The 26,938-nt window shown below is 50.2% G+C and overlaps 1 protein-coding gene across 1 annotated transcript in view; it reads right to left on the bottom strand.

The window, feature by feature from the left end:
* Positions 1 to 26,938, bottom strand: part of EIF3J (eukaryotic translation initiation factor 3 subunit J) — a 47,323-nt gene that overhangs the window by 17,720 nt on the left and 2,665 nt on the right. Inside the window, exons 2-3 of the mRNA XM_063925488.1 lie at positions 22,965 to 23,062; positions 2,761 to 2,815 (exon numbers count right to left, since the gene is read on the bottom strand). Of these exons, the coding sequence (XP_063781558.1) occupies positions 2,761 to 2,815; positions 22,965 to 23,062 (153 nt within the window). The remainder of the gene's footprint in view (positions 1 to 2,760; positions 2,816 to 22,964; positions 23,063 to 26,938) is intronic.

Raw genomic sequence — 26,938 nt, 5'->3', positions numbered from 1 at the left:
TACCTCTCTATCCACTCTGGTGTCGGCCCCACAGGGGGCGACATCACATATATCGGCCTCTGTTCCGTCACCATATAAGCCTCCTCATTCAACATGTCGACACAGTCGTACCGACACACCGCAGACACACAGGGAATGCTCTAAACGAGGACAGGACCCACAAAAGCCCTTTGGGGGGACAGAGTGAGAGTATGCCAGCACACACCAGAGCGCTATATACTGCAGGGACTAACGGAGTTATGTCCCCTATAGCTTTATATCTATATATATATATAATGTATACTGCGCCTAAATTTAGTGCCCCCTCTCTCTTTTTTTAACCCTTGTAGACTGCAGGGGAGAGCCAGGGAGCTTCCCTCCAACGGAGCTGTGAGGGAAAATGGCGCCAGTGTGCTGAGGAGATAGGCTCCGCCCCTTTTTCACGGCCTATTCTCCCGTTTTTTATGGACTTCTGGCAGGGGTATTTACCTCATATAGAGCCCCTGGGGCTATATATTGAGGTATTTTTGCCAGCCAAGGTGTTTTTATTGCTGCCTCAGGGCGCCCCCCCCCAGCGCCCTGCACCCTCAGTGACCGGAGTATGAAGTGTGTGAGAGGAGCAATGGCGCACAGCTGCAGTGCTGTGCGCTACCTTGGTGAAGACTGAGTCTTCATGCCGCCGATTTTCCGGACCATCTTCTTGCTTCTGGCTCTGTAAGGGGGACGGCGGCGCGGCTCCGGGACCGAACATCAAGGCTGAGCCTGCGGTCGATCCCTCTGGAGCTAATGGTGTCCAGTAGCCTAAGAAGCCCAATCCGGCTGCAAGCAGGCGAGTTCGCTTCTTCTCCCCTTAGTCCCTCGCTGCAGTGAGCCTGTTGCCAGCAGGTCTCACTGAAAAGAACAAATTCTAAGACTATAACTTTCTAAGAGCTCAGGAGAGCCCCTAGTGTGCATCCAACCTCGGCCGGGCACGAAATCTAACTGAGGCTTGGAGGAGGGTCATAGTGGGAGGAGCCAGTGCACACCAGGTAGTCTAAGATCTTTCTAGAGTGCCCAGCCTCCTTCGGAGCCCGCTATTCCCCATGGTCCTTACGGAGTTCCCAGCATCCACTAGGACGTTAGAGAAACTACAGGTAGTTTTTTCAGACCCCACATAATACCCCTTTTTGTGGTACTTGCAGTATCAGAGATATGCAAAGCCTCCTTCATTGCCGTGATCATATAACGTGTGGCCCTACTGGAAAATACGTTCGTTTCTTCACCGTCGACACTAGATTCGGTGTCCGTGTCTGGGTCTGTGTCGACCGACTGAGGCAAAGGGCGTTTTACAGCCCCTGACGGTGTTTGAGACGCCTGTACAGGTACTAACTGGTTTGCCGGTCGTCTCATGTCGTCAACCGACTTTTGCAGCGTGCTGACATTATCACGTAATTCCATAAACAAAGCCATCCATTCCGGTGTCGACTCCCTAGGGGGTGACATCACCATTACCGGCAATTGCTCCGCCTCCACACCAACATCGTCCTCATACATGTCGACACACACGTACCGACACACAGGGAATGCTCTGATAGAAGACAGGACCCCACTAGCCCTTTGGGGAGACAGAGGGAGAGTTTGCCAGCACACACCAAGCGCTATAATTATATAGGAACAACCTTATATAAGTGTTGTTTCCTTATAGCTGCTTAAATATATATAATATCGCCAAAAAATGCCCCCCCTCTGTTTTTTACCCTGTTTCTGTAGTGCAGTGCAGGGGAGAGCCTGGGAGCCTTCCTAGCAGCGGAGCTGTGTAGGAAAATGGCGCTGTGTGCTGAGGAGATAGGCCCCGCCCCCTATTCCGGCAGGCTCTTCTCCCGGTTTTTCTGAGACCTGGCAGGGGTGAAATACATCCATATATCCTCATGGACTATATGTGATGTATTCTTTTTAGCCAGAAAGGTATTAACATTGCTGCCCAGGGCGCCCCCCCCAGCGCCCTGCACCCTCAGTGACCGCCGGTGTGAAGTGTGCCTGAGCGCAATGGCGCACAGCTGCAGTGCTGTGCGCTACCTCATGAAGACTGAAAAGCCTTCAGCCGCCGGTTTCTGGACCTCTTCTTACTTCGGCATCTGCAAGGGGGTCGGCGGCGCGGCTCCGGTGACCCATCCAGGCTGTACCTGTGATCGTCCCTCTGGAGCTAGTGTCCAGTAGCCTAAGAAGCAAATCCATCCTGCACGCAGGTGAGTTCACTTCTTCTCCCCTAGGTCCCTCGTTGCAGTGAGCCTGTTGCCAGCAGGACTCACTGAAAATAATAAAACTATCAAAACTTTTACTCTAAGCAGCTCTTTATGAGAGCCACCTAGATTGCACCCTGCTCGGACGGGCACAAAAACCTAACTGAGGCTTGGAGGAGGGTCATAGGGGGAGGAGCCAGTACACACCACCTAGTGGTCAAACTTTTAAATTTTGTGCCCTGTCTCCTGCGGAGCCGCTATTCCCCATGGTCCTGACGGAGTCCCCAGCATCCACTAGGACGTCAGAGAAATAAAAAATTAAAAAAAAACATTTCTTACCAACCTTACCACTGACAATCAATAAAGTGCTCCACTGTAAAGTCTGCAATCATTATGCTACTATAGTCTTTACTTCGACAAAGCTATGAAGTGCTCTCCTCTAATTGTACAGCTCCAAAAGTTGGTTACCAACATATAATCCAGCATCCATGTTGCTAGACAGGTGCCTGCTGATCTGTCAATCCGCCATGTCTACAATAACACAATATTCCCTATTCCTTACCTAACTTCTGAGCCTCTTGTTTGTTTTCTGTGTCCTCCTCATCATCCCAGTTATCCTGAAGAGAGAGAGAGTTATTTTTCAGTGTGATGACAAGACATACTAAAAGTACTTTAACACAGGCAGTACTGTAACATCATCCAAAGAAAACATTTTAGTATGTCATTTATCTTATTTTCTTAAAATTTGGACTCATAAGCCCAGAGCACCTGCTGCCATTTTTCTGCACCCAGTATGTTTTTGAGCATAGTTAAGTCGCTTGGCCTTGTTTCCACATCGAAGGCATGGCTTTTTGGCCACAATTCTTCCATGAAGATCACTTCTGGCCAGACTTCTCCAAACAGTAGATGGGTGTATCAGAGTCTCACTGGCTTCTGCCAGTTCTGAGCTGATGGCACAGCTGGACATCTTCCGATTTCAAAGGAAGATAAGGATGTGTCTTTCATCTGATGTACTAAGTTTCCTTGGCCGACCACTGCGTCTACGGTCCTCAATGTTGCCAGTTTCTTTAAAAGAGCTTGAACAGCACATCTTAAAATCCCAGTCTGCTTTGAAATCGTTGCCTGGAGAGACCTTGCTGATGCAGTATAACTTCCATTTGTCTTGTTGCTGTGCTTAGTCTTGCCATGGTGTATGACATGTGACATGAAACGGTCTTCTACAACCTCACCTTTGTAGCACAGCTTGGTTGCCAGTCACCCAGTTGTTTTAAGCCTCCTACACAGTTGTTTCTGTTTCAGTTAATGACTGTTTCAATCTACATATGAAAATGATCATTATCAAATGATTGGTATGACTGGTTACTCATACACTATACTACTACAAAAACCCTGACTTTGTGCAAGTGTACCTAGAAGAACTGAGGATGTTTTGAAGGCAAAGGGTGGTCACAACAAATATTGATTTGACTTAGATTTCTCTACTGTTCATTCTGTTGTTCTGACTGTTAAGTACACCCGCTCATCAATTTTAGTTGCTGCAAATCATGAAGCAGCAACTGAATGCAGACATGGACAAGAGGTACATGAGCGCTCAGTTCCATCCCTTTCTCTCTTGGTTTAGTTATGGTGTGCACCAACAAAAACGCTAATCTAGCATACTGTATTGTACTTCTATCTATAGAACTGTCTCATGGGTTTTACAGTTTCCAAAAGATCATTGTATATGGAGGTTGTGAGACATTTGTACAGGACCAGTATTTAAAGACAGTATAGCCGAGTGATGGCTAACCTCGACACTCCAGCTGTTGTTGAACTATACATCCCAGCATGCCCTGCATCAGTTTTAGCAAGGCCAAATAGTAAAACTGTAGCAGGGCATGCTGGGTTGTGTAGTTCAACAACAGCTGGAGTGTCAAGGCTAGCCATCACTGCTATAGCCCATACATTTTATTTTAACAGCTACAAAGCATTATTCTTCCTACTGCCAAAACATCCACAGACAAGACATAGCACAGAGGAACGAAGAAAAGAGGATTTTGGTACATTTCTCTGAATCCTCTAGGGGACACTGGAGTCCTATACAGTAGGGGTGTGAAGCTTGCAACCGGAGGTGTGGCACAATCTAAAATTAGCATTGTCTGCACAGCCGGCTCCTCCCCCTTCACATCCCTCCTCCCTCAGTTTGGAAAATTTGACTGAGAGAATAGGACATGATAATATAGCACATGGCGAGGAACCGAACCGTACAACATATCAAACAGCAGCCAAGAACCTTCTTTAACCGAAAAAGTAACGCTGTTTGTATGAACTGTTTGAAGAAGAACTATGAACACAGCAGGCCGACAGCACTGAGGCGGGCGTCCAGTGTCCCCTAGAGGATTCAGAGAAATGGATTTATCGGTAAGTACCAAAATCCTCTTTTCTCTTTCATCCACTAGGGGACACTGGAGTCCTATACAGTAGGGGACGTCCCAAAGTTATCCCCCAGGGAGGGAGTGCTGTAGGTGGCCCGCAAAACTAAACGTCCGAACTTAAGAGTCACCGGACGCAAAGGTATCAAACTTGTAAAATTTCGCGAACGTGTGGGCTGAGGATCACGTCGCCGCTCTGCAAAGTTGAGTAGTGGAAGCGCCTCTGGCAGCCGCCCATGAGGCACCCACTGAACGGGTGGTATGAGCACCCGTCTGAACAGGAACCTGTTTGCCACAGGAAATATAAGCTTGCCGAATGGCCAGTCTAATCCATCTAGACAAAGACTGCGTAGAAGCTGGCCAACCCTTCTTAGGCCCATCATAAAGAACAAACAAATGGTCCGACTTTCTGAAGGACGACGTAACTTGTACATATACCCTTAAAGCTCGGACAACATCCAAGGACACGTCCCCATCTGTGAGACCCTGGAAAGATGGGACCACAATTGGCTGGTTTACATGAAACCCCGAAACAACCTTAGGAAGGAAATCTGCTCTTGTACAGAGTTCTGCCCTATCATCGTGAAATTAAAAAGGGCTCTTACACGATAAAGCTCCCAACTCAGAAACCCGCCTGGCCGAAGCCAAGGCAAGCAATAATGTGACCTTCCAAGAGAGATATTTCAGATCAGTTCTTGCCAACGGCTCAAAAGTCCAACACCAAATTTAAGTTCCATGGTGCAGTAGGAGGACGAAAAAGGGGGTTGTATCCTCAGAACCCCCTGCAAAAAGGTTTGAACCTCTGTCAAGGATGCTAACTGCTGTTGAAATATGATGGAGAGAGCCGCAATTTGAACCCTCAGAGAGCCCAGCCTCAGGCCTACATCTAGACCAGCCTGAAGGAAGAGTAGAAGTCTGGATAAGTGGAAGTTCGTCGAATCTCACCCACGTTCTTGACACCAGTCCATGTACCTCTTCCAAATTCTGTAGTAGTGCATGGCTGTGACCGGCTTCCTAGTGGCAATCATCGTAGGAATGGCCGTTCTTGGTATCCCTTGGCTTCTTAAGATCCGGGTTTCAATAGCCACGCCGTTAAACACAGCCTGTTCAGGTTTGTGGAACGGCCCCTGAGATAGCAGGTTCTCTCTCTGAGGTAATCGCCAAGGATCTTCCGCTAGTAACCCTCGCAGGTCTGAGTACCAACTCGTGCAGGGCCAATATGGAGCGATTAGAATCGCCCACACTCGTTCTCGTTTTAACGGTTTCAGAACCCTGGGTATGAGGGGGAAAGGTGGAAAAATTCAAACCCTCCTGTAACACCAAGGAAGTGTCAATGTGTCCACTCCTTCTACTGCTGGATCTCTTGCTCTGGACACATATCTGGGCAGCTGATGGTTTTGCCGAGATGCCATTATGTCCACTTGAGGTAGACCCCATCTCCTCACCACCATGTCGAAAATCCGTGCATGTAGGAACCACTCTCCCGGATGCATGTCCTGGCGACTGAGATAATCTGCTTTCCAGTTTTCCACACCTGGAACGAACACTGCCGGGATGATGATGATTTGCCCTTCTGCCCACAACAAGATCTTTGTGGCTTCCTTTAACGCCATCCTGCTCTTTGTTCCTCGACGGTTTATGTATGTCGCCGCCGTGACATTGTCTGATTGTATCTTTAAGTGTTGACCCATGACTAGGTCTTCGGCTAAGAGAAGCGCAAAGTAAGCTGCTCTTAGGTCGAGAATGTTAATAGGTAGGTTGCTCATCAGCAACTTCCATCTGCCCTGAAACTGATGTTCCTCTAAGACGGCACCCCAACCTCTAAGGGGCCCTACACACTGGCCGACCCGCCGCCGAGCTGCCCGACGGCGGATACGGCCGACGAGCGACCCGGCGGCGGGGGGGCAGTGACGGGGGGAGTGAAGTTTCTTCACTCTCCCCATCACCCGGCTGCATTGAAGTGCAGGCAAATATGGACGAGATCGTCCATATTGGCCTGCATGTACAGCCGACGGGGGACCAGCGATGAACGAGCGCGGGGACGCGCATCGTTCATCGCTGGAGCCTCCACACTGAAAGATATGAACGAGTTCTCGTTCATTTATGAACGAGATCGTTCATATCTTTCAAAAAATCGGCCAGTGTGTAGGGCCTATAAGACTGGCGTCCGTTGTCAGGATCCTCAAATCCCAAATGCCGAATATCGTGCCTAATGCGAGATTCCTGTGCAACGACCATCAAATTAAAGAGGTTCGTACACGCGGTGGAAGTCGGATTCTTCGATATAGAAGCCAGTGCGAACCTGCTCCCTGAGCAATGAGGTTCATCTGGAATGGTCGAGAATGAAGTCTGCCTTACTGAAGAGCTTCGAACGACGCCACCATCTTCCCGAGAAGTTGCATACAGAGGTGTAGAGAAACCGTGTGTGTCCTCAGTACCTGAGCCACCACCACTGTAGGTCCTGTACCTTGTTCTCTGGTAGGAATACTCCCAATTGTAGTGTCCAAGATGAGACAGAGGAATCGAATCCGTTGAGTTGGCATGAGGTTGGATTTCTGGAAATTGACAATCCACCCATGTTGAATGAAAAATTGATGAGATGTCTGAACACAATTGATCAGCTCTTCCTGAGATGATTGCTTTGATCAGTAGATCTTCTAGATAAGGTATAATTGTGACCCCCAACAGTCTCAATCCTGCAAACATGATTGCCATGATCTTCGTAAAGATTCCTGGGGCTGACAATAGACCGAACGGCAAGGCCCTGTATTGGTAGTGATCCGTCACCAGAGCGAACCTTAAGTTAGCCTGGTGAGGAGTCCCGATTGGGATATGCAGATATGCATCCTATATGTCCATGGATACCATGAACTCGCCTTGTTCTAAGCCTGCAATGACCGACTGGATTGATTCCATCTTAAATTTGTAGACCCGTAGAAACTGGTTTAAAACTTTTAAATTGAGTATCGGTCTGACCGTCCCGTCTGGCTTTGGCACGACAAAAAATAAGATTTTACTTACCGGTAAATCTATTTCTCGTAGTCCGTAGAGGATGCTGGGACTCCGTAAGGACCATGGGGAACAGACGGGCTCCGCAGGACATAGGGCACTTTAAGAAAGCTTTGGACTCTGGGTGTGCACTGGCTCCTCCCTCTATGCCCCTCCTCCAGACCTCAGTTAGGGAAACTGTGCCCAGAGTAGATGGACAGTACAAGGAAGGATTTTTGTAAATCTAACTAACGTCTTTGAGGATGCTGGGACTCCGTAAGGACCATGGGGATTATACCAAAGCTCCCAAACGGGCGGGAGAGTGCGGATGACTCTGCAGCACAGATTGAGCAAACGGGCGGTCCTCCTCAGCCAGGGTATCAAACTAATAGAACTTTGCAAAGGTGTTAGACCCCGACCAAGTAGCTGCTCGTCACAACTGTAATGCCGAGACCCCTCGGGCAGCCGCCCAAGAAGAGCCCACTTTCCTAGTGGAATGGGCCTTAACCGATTACGGTATCGGCAATCCTGCCGTAGAATGCGCCTGCTGAATCGTGTTACAGATCCAGCGAGCAATAGTCTGCTTTGAAGCAGGAGCGCCAACCTTGTTGGCCGCATACAGAACAAACAGAGCTTCAGTCTTCCTGATTCTAGCCGTTCTGGTCACATAAATCTTCAAAGCCCTGACCACATCCAGGGACTCGGAATCCTCCAAGTCCCGTGTAGCCACAGGCACGACAATAGGTTGGTTCATATGAAAAGATGAGACCACCTTTGGCAGAAATTGAGGACAAGTCCTCAACTCTGCCCTATCCACGTGAAAAACCAAGTATGGGCTTTTATGTGATAAAGCCGCCAATTCTGAAACACGTCTAGCCGAAGCTAATGCCAGCAACATGACCACTTTCCACGTGAGGTATTTCAACTCCACAGTTTTGAGTGGTTCAAACCAAGGTGACTTGAGGAAACGTAACACAACGTTAAGATCCCAAGGCGCCACCGGAGGCACAAAGGGAGGCTGAATATGCAGCACCCCCTTCACAAAAGTCTGTACTTCAGGAAGAGAGGCTAATTCTCTTTGAAAGAAAATGGATAAGGCCGAAATTTGGACCTTTATGGACCCTAATTTTAGGCCCAAAGTCACTCCTGTTTGAAGGAAGTGAAGCAGACAGCCCAAATGGAACTCCTGCGTAGGAGCAGCTCTGGCCTCACACCAAGAAACATATTTCCGCCATATACGGTGATAATGTTTTAACGTCACGTCTTTCCTAGCCTTGATCAGGGTAGGAATGACCTCCTCCGGAATCCCTTTTTCCGCTATGATCCGGCGTTCAACCGCCATGCCGTCAAACGCAGCCGCGGTAAGTCTTGGAACAGACAGGGCCCCTGCCGCAGCAGGTCCTGCCTTAGAGGAAGAGGCCACGGATCTTCTGTGAGCAACTCTTGCAGTTCCGGATACCAAGTCCTCCGTGGCCAATCTGGAACAATGAGGATTGTTCTGACCCTGCTCATTCTTATTATTCTCAACACTTTGGGTATGAGAGGAAGAGGAGGAAACACATAGACCGATCTGAACACCCAAGGTGTCTCCAGAGCGTCCACCGCTACCACCTGAGGGTCCCTTGACCTGGCGCAATACCGCTTTAGCTTTTTGTTGAGACGGGATGCCATCATGTCGATTTGAGGCAGTCCCCATCGATCCGTGATCTGTGCGAAGACTTCTTGATGAAGTCCCCACTCTCCCGGATGCAGGTCGTGCCTGCTGAGGAAGTCCGCCTCCTAGTTGTCCACCACCGGGATGAACACTGCTGATAGTGCGCTTACATGGCCTTCCGCCCAGCGTAGAATCCTGGTCGCTTCTGCCATGGCCACTCTGCTCCTTGTTCCGCCTTGCCGGTTTATATGAGCCACTGCCGTGACGTTGTCCGACGCTTGACACAGGGCGTTGTATATGGCCCTCAACTCCAGAACGTTGATGTGGAGACAAGTCTCTAGGTTTGACCAGAGACCTTGGAAATTTCTTCCCAGTGTTACTGCTCCCCAGCCTCGGAGGCTTGCGTCCGTGGTCACCAGGACCCAGTCCTGAATGCCGAATCTGCGACCCTCTAGCAGGTGAGCACTGTTCAGCCGCCACAGGAGAGATACCCTGGTCCTGGGAGACAGGGTGATCATTTGATGCATTCGTAAATGGGACCCGGACCACTTGTCCAAGAGGTCCCATTGAAAGATCCTCGCATGGACCCTGCCGAAAGGGATGGCCTCCTATGAAGCCACCATCTTCCCCAGGACCCGCGTGCAATGATGCACTGAAACCTTTTTTGGTTTTAAGAGGTTCCTGACCATGGCTATGAGCTCCTGAACCTTTTTGATCGGAAGAAAAACCTTTTTCTGGTCTGTGTCTAGAATCAGCCCCAAAAAGGTCAGACGCGTTGTAGGGACTAGCTGGGACTTCGGTATATTGAGAATCCAGCCGTGTATCTGCAACGTCTTCATGGACAGAGACACACGGTCCAGCAACTTCTCCCAAGATCTCGCCTGTATGAGGAGATCGTCCAAGTATGGGATAATTGTGACCCCCTGCCTGCGCAGGAGCACCATCATTTCCGCCATTACCTTGGTGAAAATACTCTGGGCCGTGGAAAGCCCAAACGGCAACGTCTGAAATTGGTAGTGACAGTCCTGCACTGCAAATCTCAGGAACGCCTGATGAGGGGGGAATATCGGAACATGAAGGTATGCATCCTTTATGTCCAGGGACACCATCCAATCCCCCCCCTCCAGGCTGGCGATGACCGCCCTGAGTGATTCCATCTTGAACTTGAACCTCTTCAAGTACAGGTTCAGAGATTTTAGGTTTAAAATGGGTCTGACTGAACCGGGTTGAGTAATATCCCTCTCCTTGCTGGAGATGAGGAACTGTGACAATCACCTGTTGAATATACAATTTTTGGATTGCCGCCAACACTAGCTCCCTCTCTGACGGGGAAGCCGGCAGAGCAGATTTGAAAAACCGTCGAGCAGGCAAGTCTTCGAATTCCAGCCTATATCCCTGAGAAACAATCTCTAATGCCCAGGGATCCACCTGCGAGTGAACCCAGACGTGGCTGAAAAACCGAAGACGAGCCCCCACTAGATCTGCCTCCCCCCGGGAAGCCCCAGCGTCATGCGGTGGACTTTGCAGAGGCAGGGGAGGACTTTTGTTCTTGGGAACTAGCTGTATGCAGCTTCTTTTCCCTACCTTTCCCTCTGGCAACAAAGGACGATCCCCGTACCTTTTTGTTTTTATTGGAACGAAAGGACTGCATTTGATAATGAGGTGCCTTTTTTGTATGATGCGGGGGGACATAAGGTAAGAAATTCGACTTACCAGCCGTAGAGACAAGGTTCGAGAGGCCGTCTCCAAACAACGCCTCCCCTTTGTAAGGCAAGGACTCCATATGCCGCTTTGAATCGGCATCTCCCGTCCACTGTCGGGTCCACAAGAGTCGCCTAGCAGAAATAGACATAGCATTTATTCTGGAGCTTAATAAACAAATGTCTCTCTGAGCATCTCTCATATACAAGGCAGCATCTCTGATCTGCTCTATGGTCATTTGAATAGCATCCCTATCTAAGGTGTCAATCTCCGTAGATAAGGAATCTGCCCATGCCACAACCGCACTACAAACCCAGGCCGACGCCATAGCCGGTCTAGCAATAGTACCTGAATGAGTGTAAATGTGCTTCAAGCTAATTTCCTGCCTGCGGTCAGCAGGTTCCTTGAGGGAAGCCATATCCTGAGAAGGCAGTGCCACCTTTTTGGACAAGCGTGTCAGCGCCTTGTCTACTTTAGGCGAAGATTCCCAGCGTATCCTATCAGTTTGTGGAAAAGGATACGCCATAAGAATCCTTTTGGGAACTTGTGGTCTCCTATCCGGAGATTCCCAAGCCTTTTCGCACAATTCACTTAGTTCAAATGAGGATGGAAAGGTGACTTCAGGCTTTTTCCCTTTATACATGTGTACCCTCGTGTCAGGGACCGGGGATTCTTCAGTAATATGCAAAACCTCTTTAATGGCAATAATCATGTACCGAATACCTTTTGCCACCTTCGGCTGTAATTTTTCATCTTCATAGTCGACACAAGAGTCAGTATCTGTGTCATCGATCTGGGATATGGTGCACTTCTGAGACCCCGAAGGGCCTGGCGCCACAGGGACAGGCATGCACTGGCTACCTGACTGATCCCTAGCTTCTGCCTTGTCTAACCTTTTATGCAATAGATTAACATTTGCATTCAAGACATTCAGCATATCCACCCATTCCGGTGTCGGCGTTGCCGACGGCGACATGACATTCAAGCACTCCCCCTCCCACATTAAGCGAGCCTTTCTCGTCACCGACACACTTCACACACACAGGGAACCCCTTTCCTGAAGACAGTATCCCTGTCAAGGCCCTTTGGAGAGACAGAGAGAGAGTATGCCAGCACACACCCCAGCGCAATGATCCTGGAGACCAACACAATGTTTTTTCCCCAGCAGCGCTGTATATATGTTATCCGCCAATTATGTGCCCCCCCCCCCCTCTCTTTTAAACACCCCTTCACCGTGTGTAAGCAGGGGAGAGTCCGGGGAGCTTCCTCTCAGCGGTGCTGTGGAGAGAAAATGGCGCTGGTGAGTGCTGAGGGAGAATCCCCGCCCCCTCGGCGGCGGGCTTCTGTCCCGCTCAAACTTACAAAAATATGGCGGGGGCTCTTTTATATACATGTACAGTGCCCACCTGTACATGTATATTGTCTTTTGCCATAAGAGGTGTTTATATTGCTGCCCAGGGCGCCCCCCCCTGCGCCCTGCACCCTTACAGTGACCGGAGTGTGTGAGGTGTATGGGAGCAATGACGCACAGCTGCAGTGCTGTGCGTTACCTCCGTGAAGCTAAAGGCTTCTGCCGCCTGACGACTTCTGTCTTCTAGCTCTGTGGGGAGAACAGCGGCACGGCTCCGGGGGTGGACACCCAGTAAGACCTGCGTTCACCCCCTCTGGAGCTAATGGTGTCCAATAGCCGAGGAAGCAGAGCCTATCTTAGACAAGAAGGTCTGCTCCTCTCTCCCTCGATGCAGGGAGCCTGTTGCCAGCAGTGGTCCCTGTGAAAAAGTAGAGAAAAAATCCACACAAAAATGCTTTTAGGCAGAGAACTCAGGAGAGCTCTCTGCAGTGCACCCATCCTGCTCTGGGCACAGTGTAAAACTGAGGTCTGGAGGAGGGGCATAGAGGGAGGAGCCAGTGCACACCCAGAGTCCAAAGCTTTCTTAAAGTGCCCTATCTCCTGCGGAGCCCGTCTATTCCCCATGGTCCTTACGGAGTCCCAGCATCCTCAAGGACGTTAGAGAAATACTGGAATAGAAACCCGTTCCTCTCTGAAAGGTGGGAACTGAAATAATGACCTCTGACCATAGTAATTGTTGAATTGCTGCGAGTAGTGCTTTTGCTTTCTGAGGGCACAGAGGCAATCCCGTTGTAAAAAAAACGACTGTGAAGCCTCTGCTGGAATCCAGTATGTACCTCTGGGAAATTATGTTGTTTATCCAAGGTTCTGGTGAGGTGTTGGCCCAGATGTCCAGAAAACCTTCCAAATGTGCGCCCATGAAGGGAGACCCCAGGTGAGCTGGGAGGCCCTCATGCCACGGTCTTGTCAGCAGGTTCCTGCTGTAGCCTGCGAAATCCACTTGTCCAATTCTGGACCAAAAAGCATCTCACCCCCAAAAGGGATGGATTCTACCGCCTTCTTGGTGTCAGAGTCTCCTTGCCAGTCTGAGCCATAAAATCCGTCTAGCCGATATAGCCGATGCAGAGATGCGCGATGCTATTCTTTGAGGCTTGACACAAGTATGAAGCACATTCTCAAATGTGTTCCGCTAGTTGGGTAATCTCGTCTAAGCTATTTTCCTCAATAGCCTGTACAATATGGCCAGACCATGCTCCCATGGCCTTGACCCAAACACAGACGATTGCAGGTCTCTGTGCTGCACCTGCTGCTACAAAAAGTGACTGTGTCAACCTTACGATCTGAAGCATCCTGTAAAGTCGGTACATTAGGCATCGGTAAGATTGTCTTCTTCGACAACCTTCCTAGGAAAGTATCCACTACTGGTGGAGTCTCCCACTTATCCATTACACCCTTAGGTAGGGGATAAGTTACTTGAAACCTTTTCTGAAGTTGAAAGCGTTTTTCAGGTTGTTTCCAAGCCTCCTCCATTTGAGATTGGAGGGATTTAGGAATGGGAAACACTGCTGAACGCGGTTTTTAGGATTCAAATCATTCAAAATCCTCTGCTTCCTTAACTTCTTCTACCTAAAGTTTAGGGTATCTTTTACAGCGTCAATTAAGGAATCAAGACCAGAGATGTCCGTGTCCTCTTCCGGAGAATCGACGTCTAGGTTGAATTCAATCAACTCACCTTCCTCTGTATCAGTAAGACCCTCCTCCTCCTTTGGTACAATAGGAAGAGGTATTTTAGCTGCCCTGCGCACATTTGTTTCTACCTGCGTGGGCGGTTAACCTGTTTAGAAAATCTCTTGTACGGAGTTCTCCATCGTCTCTGAGAATCCCGCAGCCCATTCCGATTGCTGCTTGCGTGATTCCGCCCTCTCCTTGGAGATTCTATCTGCAAGGTTATCTTCCCATGACCGAGACGAAGCACTGCTCCCAAGCGGAGCATCCTTGTCTAAGCAGGAGTCGCACCCCCCGGAGCTGCCAACCCGTGTGCTGTTTGTTACACTTCGTGCAAACATAATAGGTCTTAGAGGTCCTTGGTGTCTTAGACATGTTGAATAAACCCCGTACCAAACTACTAAGCAGCGCTTTCACCCTTTACACTAGGAAGAGAAAGACTGTGATAGATGATGGAAGCAACGGTAATTTTGTCCCGGGTTTAGTAATGTGCTGAGCCACACCAGCTCTGCATATTTGGAGTCACCTTGCTGTATTATCTGTAATTATATATATATATATATATATATATAAAAAAAAAAAATTAAAAATAAATCATAAATAAACCACCAGCCTTATTGCAATTCCTGCACACCCAACTGAAATTCACTGATCTGTTGGGGATGTCCGTTGCTTTGTCTTCCTTTTCTTCAGGTGGACGCAGCATCCATTTAGTATTATTTCTTCAAGGAACAGTATGTATGTATATATATATATATATATATATATATATATATATATATATATATATATATATATATATATATATATATATATATATATATATATATATATATATATATATATATATATTTGTCCATAGCAGCCGGCACTCTGGAGTTCAATCAGCAATGGGTCCCCGTGCCAGTGTAAGACAGCATACACCCCTTCACAAATCACGGCACTGGAGACAGGTTTCAAATGCAATAAAAAAGCTTGTAATTTAGGTAGACGCACGTTTCAGAGCTTCCGCTCCGTCCTCAGTACCATACAATACACACATTTAAATACCTGTGTAGGTCCCGCCGAGCACCGCCGCCGTCCCCCTGGTTCCCGTTCACCGCCGCTGCTCTCACTTCCGCTTCCGACCTCATGTTGCCAGGCAACGCTGAGCTTGCGCGTCACCAGCCCCACAGTCTGTAGAGCGGGACGTCACTGATGTATATAGATGCCCGAAATGCACCACATGCCGTTATATGGTGGTGTGCAAAGATTTTAAGCACCCACATAATAATGATAAAAAGTACGGCATTAGATATGTAATTACATGCAACACTTCTTTCGTGGTATATGTCATAGTCTGCCCTTGTGGCCTTTATTATATAGGCCAGACGGTACGCAAGCTTAGTGAAAGGATGGCAGCCCATCGGTCAGCCATCAAGTTGACGCTCGAGGGTAAGATAGTGGACCAACCGGTTGCGCGCCACTTTAAACAAGCTGGCCATAAATTAAGTGATCTGAGCTACTTTGGCATTGATCATGTTCCACTCACATTGCGGGGAGGTGACAGGGCTAAATGCTTGCTGGAAAAGGAATCAAGGTGGATTATGAGGCTAAACACATTCACTCCCTTTGGTCTAAATGACAAGATCAACTGGAATGTTATGTAGAGGGGGTGGCAGTGAGTATAGTACTGGATTACTGAGGGATGACATGCCCCTAGTATAGGACACACTGGGGTTATATTGTTCTTTGTGGGGGTGATCGATTGGGGAATAGTGCTGTTCTTCATAGTTGATACCCCAGTAGCTGTGGTATCTAGCCATAGGATATACAAGTATATGCATTTGTACTGATCCGCATTTAGTAGTGGGAAGATGCTTCTGGGTATGATATGTATGTTCAATGTTATGTCTAATGTAATGTTTTTCTCTTTTAGTGTCTGTATTATGTGTTGTCTTTGTTATAGGTCCCTGTCAGGCTTGTGCTGCAGACCCCGGGGGAACCAGTTCCAGAGCTGCAACATCAGTGACGTCCCGCTCTACAGACTGTGGGGCTGGTGACGCGCAAGCTCAGCGTTGCCTGGCAACATGAGGTCGGGAGCGGAAGCGGTGAACGGGAACCAGGGGGACGGCGGCGGTGCTCAGCGGGACCTACACAGGTATTTAAATGTGTGTATTGTTAAGCTGTGTTTATCTTGTATGGTACTGAGGACGGAGCGGAAGCTCTGAAACGTGCGTCTACCTAAATTACAAGCTTTTTTATTGCATTTGAAACCTGTCTCCAGTGCCGTGATTTGTGAAGGGATATATATATATATATATATATATATATATATATATATATATATATATATATATAATAAATATATAAAAAAAATCTTTCTCCTTGAAGAGAGATGCAGTTTCCTTCAATAGGGAACTTTGTCTCTCCGATGATATGTAGCCTTGTCCCCCTTTTATAGTTAGGTTGACGCAGCCACTCTACGTATTAGTTTTAGTCAGGAGCTCAGTGCTCCATGTGCTGCACCTCCAGCACAATTTTTCAAACTGAGGGAGGAGGGATGTGAAGGGGGAGGAGCCGGCTGTGCAGACAATGCTAATTTTAGATTGTGCCACACCTCCGGTTGCACGCTTCACACCCCTACTGTATAGGACTCCAGTGTCCCCTAGTGGATGAAAGAGAAAAGTGTGTAAGTGTTACTTTAATGTATAGGTCACAAAGCCTTTGTTTTATGGATACAAATTGCACACGATCCTTCTCAACTTAAGCTGTGAAGTGTTAAAGTGCCAGGAAACGTTGTGAATGGACAATTTATTGACCAATCATTGCATTCCTCCTACGGCAATAAAGTGAGAAGCTCCATGATAAATGCAACCAAGTTTAAAACATTTTACTTAATAAAAATTGGTAATTTAAAACATATCCTACTCCACTCCCCGATTTCTGCAGTTGTGCTCACCTCATGGCAGAAACGCACCCTGTATTGCTACAGCCATGTATGAGGATTCTTAGCAGCAGTCATGACAGAGCTGGCAAACTTTATCTCAAGACGCACAAACTATGTTTCTATGATAACCAAGAACCACTGTTGGAATAGATCTTTGAAGCTAGAGAGGCCAAGAGGAACGTCTCATATCAGATATGGATAAACAGCTTGAATGACGTGGAGAACTGTCACAATTTAAAAATCTACCACATTTGAAACCTAGCTTACACCTGGTCAACTGCCCCAAGTTCCTAATGTTAAAAATGGGGATTTTTTTGTTTACTTACCGTAAAATCTCTTTCTCCGAGTCCATCTGGGGGACGCTGCGACGTTACTTGTGGGTTAGAGGTGTGTGGTAGTGGAGTTTGGCACAGAATCTATCTAAAGCTGACTCCTCCCCCCTCTAACCCCTCCCATCTCCTTCCTGCTCAGCCATCACTCAGTTAACGTTTAGCCAAGCCAAAGGATATAGATCAGAACAAAAAAACTAACCAATTAAACCAGACAAAACCATGGGAGGGATCGCAGCGTCCCCCAGATGGACTCAGAGAAAGAGATTTTACGGTAAGTAAACAAAAAAATCCCCATTTCTCTGTCATCCATCTGGGGGACGCTGCGCCGTTACTTGTGGGATTTCCCAAAGCAAGCTAATGAGAGGAGGGAGACGGTGACGGCATAGCCGTCTTCAATATATGACGCCCAACAGAGGCAGTCTCCAAACCAAAAGTATGAAAACGATAAAACTTTGTGAAAGTATGAACTGACGACCAGGTCGCTGCTCTGCACAGTTGCTCAACAGATGCACCACCGCGAACAGCCCAAGAGGCTCCAACAGCTCTAGTCGAATGAGCCCTAATTGAGTCAGGAAACGAAACATGAGAAGACACGTAAGCCTGTCTTATGGCCGAAGTTATCCAACGGGCCACAGTATTTTTGGAGGCCGGCCAACCTCGTTTCGGAGCATCAATCAAAACCAGCAAGTTATCAGTACGACGGAATGACTCTGTGCGAGACAAATAGATACGTAAGGCTCGAACCACATCCAGGAGAGCCAAATGAGATTCCTCCCCAGGAGAAGATGTCGGATTAAAAGCCGGAAGGACAATGTCCTGATTCACATGGAAAGTTGAAACAACCTTTGGAAGGAAGGCTTAGTCCGTAGAACCACCCGGTTCTCATGAAACACTAACAAGGGGGGTCTGCAAGAAAGAGCCGCCAATTCAGATACTCGTCTAGCCGAGGCAATAGCCAACAGAAAAACAACTTTTTGCGTCAGATAACGTAGTTCCACCGATTCCAAAGGTTCAAATGGAGAGGATTGAAGAGCCGTAAGGACCAAGTTTAAATCCCAGGGAGGAACAAAAGGTGGTTGAATCCGAAGTACACCTTGTAGGAATGTTTGAACCTCTGGAATATTTGCTAGCTTCTTCTGAAAAAGAACCGACAAAGCTGAAACCTGACCCTTTAGTGAAGAAAGCTTTAGGCCCTTATCGAGACCCTCCTGAAGGAAAGAGAGCAGTCGAGGTAGTCTAAACAAATGCGGAGTTAGGCTCCGCTGTTCGCACCAGGAAATGTAAATACGCCATACTCTATGGTAAATGCCAGAAGTCACCGGTTTCCTAGCTCGAATCATCGTCTGAACAACCGATCGAGAAAGACCTTTTGCCTTTAAAATCTTGGATTCAAGAGCCAAGCCGTCAAAGCCATCCGATGTAAATCTGGGTGGCGACAAGGTCCTTGAAGAAGAAGATCTGGTCGCAGAGGTAGACGAAAGGGGTCTCCGACGACCATACTGTGCAGGAGAGTGTACCACTGTCGACGCGGCCAATCTGGGGCCACCAGAATCACTGCGAGACCCTCTCGCCGAATGCGTTGAAGTAGGCGCGGGATCAGTGGGATTGGCGGAAATACATACCCCAGTTGAAACTGCCATGGAGCAGTTAGAGCATCGATCAGGAATGCCTGTGGATCCTGAGTCCTTGCGCCGTAGTGAGGAAGTTTCGCGTTGAGGCGAGACGCCATCAGGTCTATGTCTGGCATTCCCCATCGGTCCACTAGAGAGAGAAACACTTCCTGATGAAGTTCCCATTCTCCCGGATGAATCGTGTGATGACTCAAAAAGTCTGCTTCCCAGTTCTCGACTCCTGGAATGTGAATTGCGGAGATCACCGGGACTCAACGTTCCGCCCACGCGAGAATCTGAGCGACTTCTCTCATTGCGGACCAGCTGCGAGTTCCTCCCTGTTTGTTGATGTAAGCCACTGCGGTGGCATTGTCGGACTGCACACGAACTGGATGACCCTGTACCATGGTCTGAATGTGAAGGAGTGCATATCGAATCGCCCTTAGTTCCAGAATGTTGATTTGTAAGTTTGACTCCTGATTGTTCCAGCGTCCCTGGAAGTGATCAGTCTGGAACACTGCCCCCCAGCCACTGAGACTTGCATCCGTGGTGACCATCATCCAAGACCAGATCGTGAACGGTGCACCCTTTTTCAAATTGTGACTGTGAAGCCACCAGTGAAGAGACTGACGAGTCCTTATCGACAAGCGGATCAACTGCAATTCGAGACGTGGTTCCGTCTGAGTCCAACAGTTGAGAATCTGAGTTTGAAGAGGTCGGGCATGAAATCTGGCATATGGAACTGCTTCGAAAGAGGATACCATTTTGCCCAACACCTGCATACATCTGAGGACCGACACTACTGGTAAGTGTAACAGGGTTCGGATTCTCGACTGCAGATCCTGAATCTTGTCCGCAGGAAGAAACACCTTCTGGCTGTTGGTGTCGAATAAAAGTCCCAGAAAAATCATCTTCTGAGAAGGGAGGAGAGATGACTTTGGAAAGTTGATTATCCACCCGAACGACTGTAGCGTCTCCATCGTTAGCTGCAGGTTCTGAGTGAGACTCTCCGCTGACGGTGCCTTGACCAACAGGTCGTCCAAATATGGAGTGATGTTGACCCCTTGGCAACGAAGAACTGCGACTACATGGCCTATGACCTTTGTAAAAACCCGGGGGGCCGTAGAAAGACCAAAGGGAAGAGCTTGAAACTGAAAATGCTCCGGGCCGACTGCAAATCTCAGCAGAGACTGATGTCCTACCCAAATCGGGACATGTAAGTAGGCGTCTTTTATGTCTATTGAAGCCAAATATTCCTCTGGCTCCATGGCGGCGATAATTGAGCGAATGGATTCCATCTTGAATTTTTGGGTTGAGAGATACGGGTTGAGAGCCTTCAAATTCAGAATGGGCCGAAACGAACCATCCGGCTTGTCCACGAGAAAAAGACCTGAGTAAAAACCCCGACCCCTCTGATGAGAGGGAACCGGAATGATTACTCCATTTTGTAAGAGGGTTGCGATTGCCTGAAGAAGCGCTTGCCGTCTGGAGGGATCGTCTGGGAGAGGTGTTATGAATAGTCGGGCTGGGACCGTGTCTTCGAAATCCAACATATAACCTCTGGATATGACCCCCATCACCCATCGATCCGGTTTCGATAGGAGCCACACTTCCCTGAACTGAAGTAACCGGGCCCCAACCTTCATCGATCCCTCCAGGGGACCTGAGGCGTCATGCCTCAGGTTTGTCGGCAGACTTACTGGCCGGTCTGCGAATAGCCTGGGATCCTCTTCCTCTGAAAAACCCCCGTCTTGGAAATCTGGAGGAAGCACGAAAGGATTGAAAACTACCTCTGCCCTGTGTACGAAAGGACCGAAACCTAGTAGGTCTTGGTTTGTGAGGTGCAGATGGAAGGAAAGGGCTCTTTCCTCCAGTAGTATCTGAAATAATCTTCTTTAACTCTGAACCAAAAAGAAACTCACCTTCAAAAGGCACTGCCGTCAATGTTTGCTTTGACTCAGAATCAGCATTCCAAACTCTAAGCCACAAAGAGCGTCTTGCGGATACTGTCAAGGCTGAAACCCGGGTCTGTAACGCAACCGAATCCAACAAGGCTTCACCCACATAAGTGAGCGCCTCCGAAATCTGTTCCGCTAAGTGAATGGCTTCCGACGGATCATCCGACTGCATTCCAGATAGCACCTGTGCAAGCCATTCATCCACGGCCTTAAGTACCCAGGCACTTGCCAGCACTGGACGGAGAGAAACACCTGATAAAGAAAACATAATTTTAGTAATGCTTCAATCTTCCTATCGGTAGTATCTTTTAAGGTCACAGACTGTACCGACGGAATAACCGTAGCTTTTGCCAGATGTGAAATAGGAGCGTCTACCTTAGGGGCCGTCTCCCAAAATTTTGTATCCTCTTCTGTAAAAGGATATAGAAATTTTAACTTTTTAGGCGCCTGAAAACGAGAATCCGGTTTAAGCCAGGGTTCTTTTAAAATATCCGCAAAGTGAGAATAAGAAGGGAAGGCAGTAACCTGTCTCTTCTGTCGTTTGAAAAAGGGGGAAGGAGTTTCCTCCACCGCCGTGTCCTGAATATTAAGAGTCTGACGAATGGCTTCTATTAACAATCTAACACCTGAACCAGTAGAAGGTTCCTCATCTTCCCAAGCCGAAACTTCATCCCATTCAGGATCTACCTCCCCCTCCTCCAAAGGAGATGACAGAGAGTCCACCTCCTCTCCTGGAAACGCTATAGCGGGTAACGGCTGCGATCGCTTAGTAGCGGTCGAACTGCTAGCAGCATTGACAAACTTATTTAAGGACTGAGTTAAATCAGTGAGGCACTTGCCCATATTTTGGGCCCATAAAGGCTCCACCTGAGTCCGATCAGATTCAGTCTCTCTAGACTGACGCAAATCTGAAATGGCATCCACCATGTTTTTAGCCCATGGGGGCATCGGCTGATCTGTGGAACCTCCCCGCTGATCTGTCACTGATGCACCAGAGCATGAAGTACAGAGGGTACCTGCGTCAGTACTACCTTTAGCCAGCTTTGAGCCACACTGAGAGCAGGAAAAATAAACTACCGAGGCCGTTTTGCCCTTTGTAGGTCTGTCCGGTTTACTAGTCATTTTTTCCATTCTGAAATTATATACTAAATAAAAGTATCAAACTTCTGCCTAGTGAGCTGCTGTGTTCCAATAGGGCCTGTAATCCCCCCCTTGATTAGCCCCCTCTATACTTGCGGTTAGCTGCTATTTGAATAAAAATTCTCCCCCTGGAAGGCTCCGTGTGTGAAGCGCACAGCGTCCCCCTGTCTCCGGGTGAAGAAGATGGCGGCAGGCAGAGTGGCTCACGCGGGCGGGGCAGGAAGCCGTCCCTGCACTGCTGACGTAACCCCGCGTTCTTAAAACCGGAAGTTCGGGCCGTCGCGCGTCGCTACCCACAGCGTCCGCGGCGGCTTCTAGCTGGTCCCAGGAGACCAGAAGACTCTCCCGGACTTGTCTTCCGTCTGTCCCCACAACCCCTCAGGTCTCACACTGTGGGTGTAGGGGAGAAGTCTCCGACGCCGCTGACGGTCGTGCGCCGGGGGGGGGGGGGGGGGGGAAATCACACTTGAAAGATAAAATAAAATAAAATAAACAAGCTGAATAAGATCAATAGGGATAGCCCAATACTGTCAGTGACAGATTGTGGCTGTCCGGTACCTCTTTCTGCCGTTTCTTCAGTAAATAAAGGCCCCAGTGACCCAGGTATGGTGGCCTTTTTTGACAGCAATCTCGAGTGGAATATAGACCCACTCCATTAATACCTGTCACCTGTAAACAGGGACTAGGTATCTTGTAAATAAAATAAAATAAAAAAAATCTAGGAGTAATAAAAACTGTGTCTGTAGTCCACAGGCACAAAACTAAAACTGAGTGATGGCTGAGCAGGAAGGAGATGGGAGGGGTTAGAGGGGGGAGGAGTCAGCTTTAGATAGATTCTGTGCCAAACTCCACTACCACACACCTCTAACCCACAAGTAACGGCGCAGCGTCCCCCAGATGGATGACAGAGAAATGTAAATAGTCCATGTTACTAGTAAAAAAATAAACTCCCTTAAAATGACCGCACCTTAACTTCATCCTCTTCATCTTCTCCCTCCCATTTGTCTTTTGCCGTCAATGCTCCAGTCTTTGGAACGGTCTCCTCTGGCTCAAAGTCATCTACCTCTGTAAATAGGAAAGTTAACAAGAAATGATTTGTGAGGAGTAGTAAGAAGTAATCCTAGTGTTATGGGAAGGGTATGCCATAACCTGCCTTGCAGAAGGGGCCATTATCCAATGTGCTAAATGTAGCTGACAAATGATCCGATAATGGAGTGTAGGTTTGGGAGAGGGCAAGGAGACAAGAGCAAAGTTAAATACTCATGTTGACCTTTTCATGTGTCGACCTTTGCTGTGTCGACCTAGTGACAATGTCAGCATAATGAGTGCCAACCTACGTGATGTTAACCTAAAGACCAGATACCATTGTTCATACACATGGAACGATTTGAACGATTGGATGTACCCATCGATACTGAATACCCACATTGCAACACATGTGTATGCACCTTAAGGAGTGACAAGTAGTAAAAATGGGGGGTGGGGGGGGGGGGGAAGAGGGAGAGACAAGTAGTAAGGGGGGGGGGGGGGGCAGAGACATAATAAGGGGGGGGGGCAGAGACATAATAAGGGGGGGGGGGCAGAGGGAGAGACAAGTAGAAGGGGGGGGGGAGGGAGAGACAAGTAGAAGGGGGGGGGGAGGGAGAGACAAGTAGAAGGGGGGGGGAGGGAGAGACAAGTAGAAGGGGGGGGGAGGGAGAGACAAGTAGAAGGGGGGGGAGGGAGAGACAAGTAGAAGGGGGGGGGGAGGGAGAGACAAGTAGAAGGGGGGGGGAGGGAGAGACAAGTAGAAGGGGGGGGGGGAGGGAGAGACAAGTAGAAGGGGGGGGGGGAGGGAGAGACAAGTAGAAGGGGGGGGGAGGGAGGGACAAGTAGAAGGGGGGGGGGAGGGAGGGAGAGACAAGTAGAAGGGGGGGGGGAGGGAGAGACAAGTAGAAGGGGGGGGGGGAGGGAGAGACAAGTAGAAGGGGGGGGAGGGAGAGACAAGTAGAAGGGGGGGGAGGGAGAGACAAGTAGAAGGGGGGGAGGGAGAGACAAGTAGAAGGGGGGGGGAGGGAGAGACAAGTAGAAGGGGGGGGGGAGAGACAAGTAGAAGGGGGGGAGGGAGAGACAAGTAGAAGGGGGGGGAGGGAGAGACAAGTAGAAGGGGGGGGAGGGAGGGACAAGTAGAAGGGGGGGGGAGGGAGGGACAAGTAGAAGGGGGGGGGGGGGGGACAAGTAGAAGGGGGGGGGGGGGAGAGACAAGTAGAAGGGGGGGGAGGGAGAGACAAGTAGAAGGGGGGGGGAGGGAGAGACAAGTAGAAGGGGGGGGGAGGGAGAGACAAGTAGAAGGGGGGGGAGGGAGAGACAAGTAGAAGGGGGGGAGGGAGAGACAAGTAGAAGGGGGGGGGAGGGAGAGACAAGTAGAAGGGGGGGGGGGAGGGAGGGACAAGTAGAAGGGGGGGGGAGGGACAAGTAGAAGGGGGGGGGGAGAGACAAGTAGAAGGGGGGGGGGGGAGAGACAAGTAGAAGGGGGGGGAGGGAGAGACAAGTAGAAGGGGGGGGAGGGAGAGACAAGTAGAAGGGGGGGGAGGGAGAGACAAGTAGAAGGGGGGGGAGGGGAGGGAGAGACAAGTAGAAGGGGGGGGAGGGAGAGACAAGTAGAAGGGGGGGAGGGAGAGACAAGTAGAAGGGGGGGAGGGAGAGACAAGTAGAAGGGGGGGGGAGGGAGAGACAAGTAGAAGGGGGGGGGAGAGAGACAAGTAGAAGGGGGGGAGGGAGAGACAAGTAGAAGGGGGGGGGGAGGGAGAGACAAGTAGAAGGGGGGGGAGGGAGGGACAAGTAGAAGGGGGGGGGAGGGAGGGACAAGTAGAAGGGGGGGGGGAGGGACAAGTAGAAGGGGGGGGAGAGACAAGTAGAAGGGGGGGGGAGAGACAAGTAGAAGGGGGGGGAGGGAGAGACAAGTAGAAGGGGGGGGGAGGGAGAGACAAGTAGAAGGGGGGGGAGGGAGAGACAAGTAGAAGGGGGGGGGGGGAGGGAGGGACAAGTAGAAGGGGGGGAGGAAGAGACAAGTAGAAGGGGGGGGGAGGGAGGGACAAGTAGAAGGGGGGGGGGGGAGGGACAAGTAGAAGGGGGGGGGGGGGAGAGACAAGTAGAAGGGGGGGGGGAGGGAGAGACAAGTAGAAGGGGGGGGGGGAGGGAGAGACAAGTAGAAGGGGGGAGAGACAAGTAAAAGGGGGGGGGGGAGGGAGAGACAAGTAGAAGGGGGGGGGGAGGGAGAGACAAGTAGAAGGGGGGGGAGGGAGGGACAAGTAGAAGGGGGGGGGAGGGAGGGACAAGTAGAAGGGGGGGGAGGGAGGGACAAGTAGAAGGGGGGGGGGGGGGAGGGACAAGTAGAAGGGGGGGGGGAGAGACAAGTAGAAGGGGGGGGGGGGAGAGACAAGTAGAAGGGGGGGAGGGAGAGACAAGTAGAAGGGGGGGGGAGGGAGAGACAAGTAGAAGGGGGGGGGAGGGAGAGACAAGTAGAAGGGGGGGGGAGGGAGAGACAAGTAGAAGGGGGGGGGGGGAGGGAGAGACAAGTAGAAGGGGGGGAGAGACAAGTAAAAGGGGGGGGGGGAGGGAGAGACAAGTAGAAGGGGGGGGGGAGGGAGAGACAAGTAGAAGGGGGGGGGAGGGAGAGACAAGTAGAAGGGGGGGGAGGGAGAGACAAGTAGAAGGGGGGGAGGAAGAGACAAGTAGAAGGGGGGGGGGAGGGAGAGACAAGTAGAAGGGGGGGGGAGGGAGAGACAAGTAGAAGGGGGGGGGGGGGAGGGAGAGACAAGTAGAAGGGGGGGGAGGGAGAGACAAGTAGAAGGGGGGGGGGGGAGGGAGAGACAAGTAGAAGGGGGGGGGAGGGACAAGTAGAAAGGGGGGGGAGGGACAAGTAGAAGGGGGGGGGGAGGGAGAGACAAGTAGAAGGGGGGGAGGGAGAGACAAGTAGAAGGGGGGGAGGGAGAGACAAGTAGAAGGGGGGGAGGGAGAGACAAGTAGAAGGGGGGGAGGGAGAGACAAGTAGAAGGGGGGGAGGGAGAGACAAGTAGAAGGGGGGGAGGGAGAGACAAGTAGAAGGGGGGGAGGGAGAGACAAGTAGAAGGGGGGGAGGGAGAGACAAGTAGAAGGGGGGGAGGGAGAGACAAGTAGAAGGGGGGGAGGGAGAGACAAGTAGAAGGGGGGGAGGGAGAGACAAGTAGAAGGGGGGGAGGGAGAGACAAGTAGAAGGGGGGGAGGGAGAGACAAGTAGAAGGGGGGGGAGGGAGAGACAAGTAGAAGGGGGGGGGGGAGAGACAAGTAGAAGGGGGGGAGGGAGAGACAAGTAGAAGGGGGGGGGGGGGGAGAGACAAGTAGAAGGGGGGGGGGAGAGACAAGTAGAAGGGGGTGGGGAGAGACAAGTAGAAGGGGGTGGGGAGAGACAAGTAGAAGGGGGGGGAGAGACAAGTAGAAGGGGGGGGGGGGAGAGACAAGTAGAAGGGGGGGAGAGACAAGTAGAAGGGGGGGGGGAGACAAGTAGAAGGGGGGGGGGAGAGACAAGTAGAAGGGGGGGGGGGGGGCGAGGGAGAGACAAGTAGAAGGGGGGGGGGCAGAGGGAGAGACAAGTAGAAGGGGGGGGGGGGGGCAGAGGGAGAGACAAGTAGAAGGGGGGGGGGCAGAGGGAGAGACAAGTAGAAGGGAAGGGGGGCAGAGGGAGAGACAAGTAGAAGGGGGGGAGGCAGAGGGAGAGACAAGTAGAAGGGGGGGGCAGAGGGAGAGACAAGTAGAAGGGGGGGGGGGGCAGAGGGAGAGACAAGTAGAAGGGGGGGGGGGGGCAGAGGGAGAGACAAGTAGAAGGGGGGGGGGGGGCAGAGGGAGAGACAAGTAGAAGGGGGGGGGGCAGAGGGAGAGACAAGTAGAAGGGGGGGGGCAGAGGGAGAGACAAGTAGAAGGGGG

Source organism: Pseudophryne corroboree, chromosome 6, assembly GCF_028390025.1.
Source record: "Pseudophryne corroboree isolate aPseCor3 chromosome 6, aPseCor3.hap2, whole genome shotgun sequence".
Classification (NCBI taxonomy): Eukaryota; Metazoa; Chordata; class Amphibia; order Anura; family Myobatrachidae; genus Pseudophryne; species Pseudophryne corroboree.
Note: the sequence above shows the minus strand (reverse complement) of the source record. Positions and strands in the feature narration are given on the sequence as shown.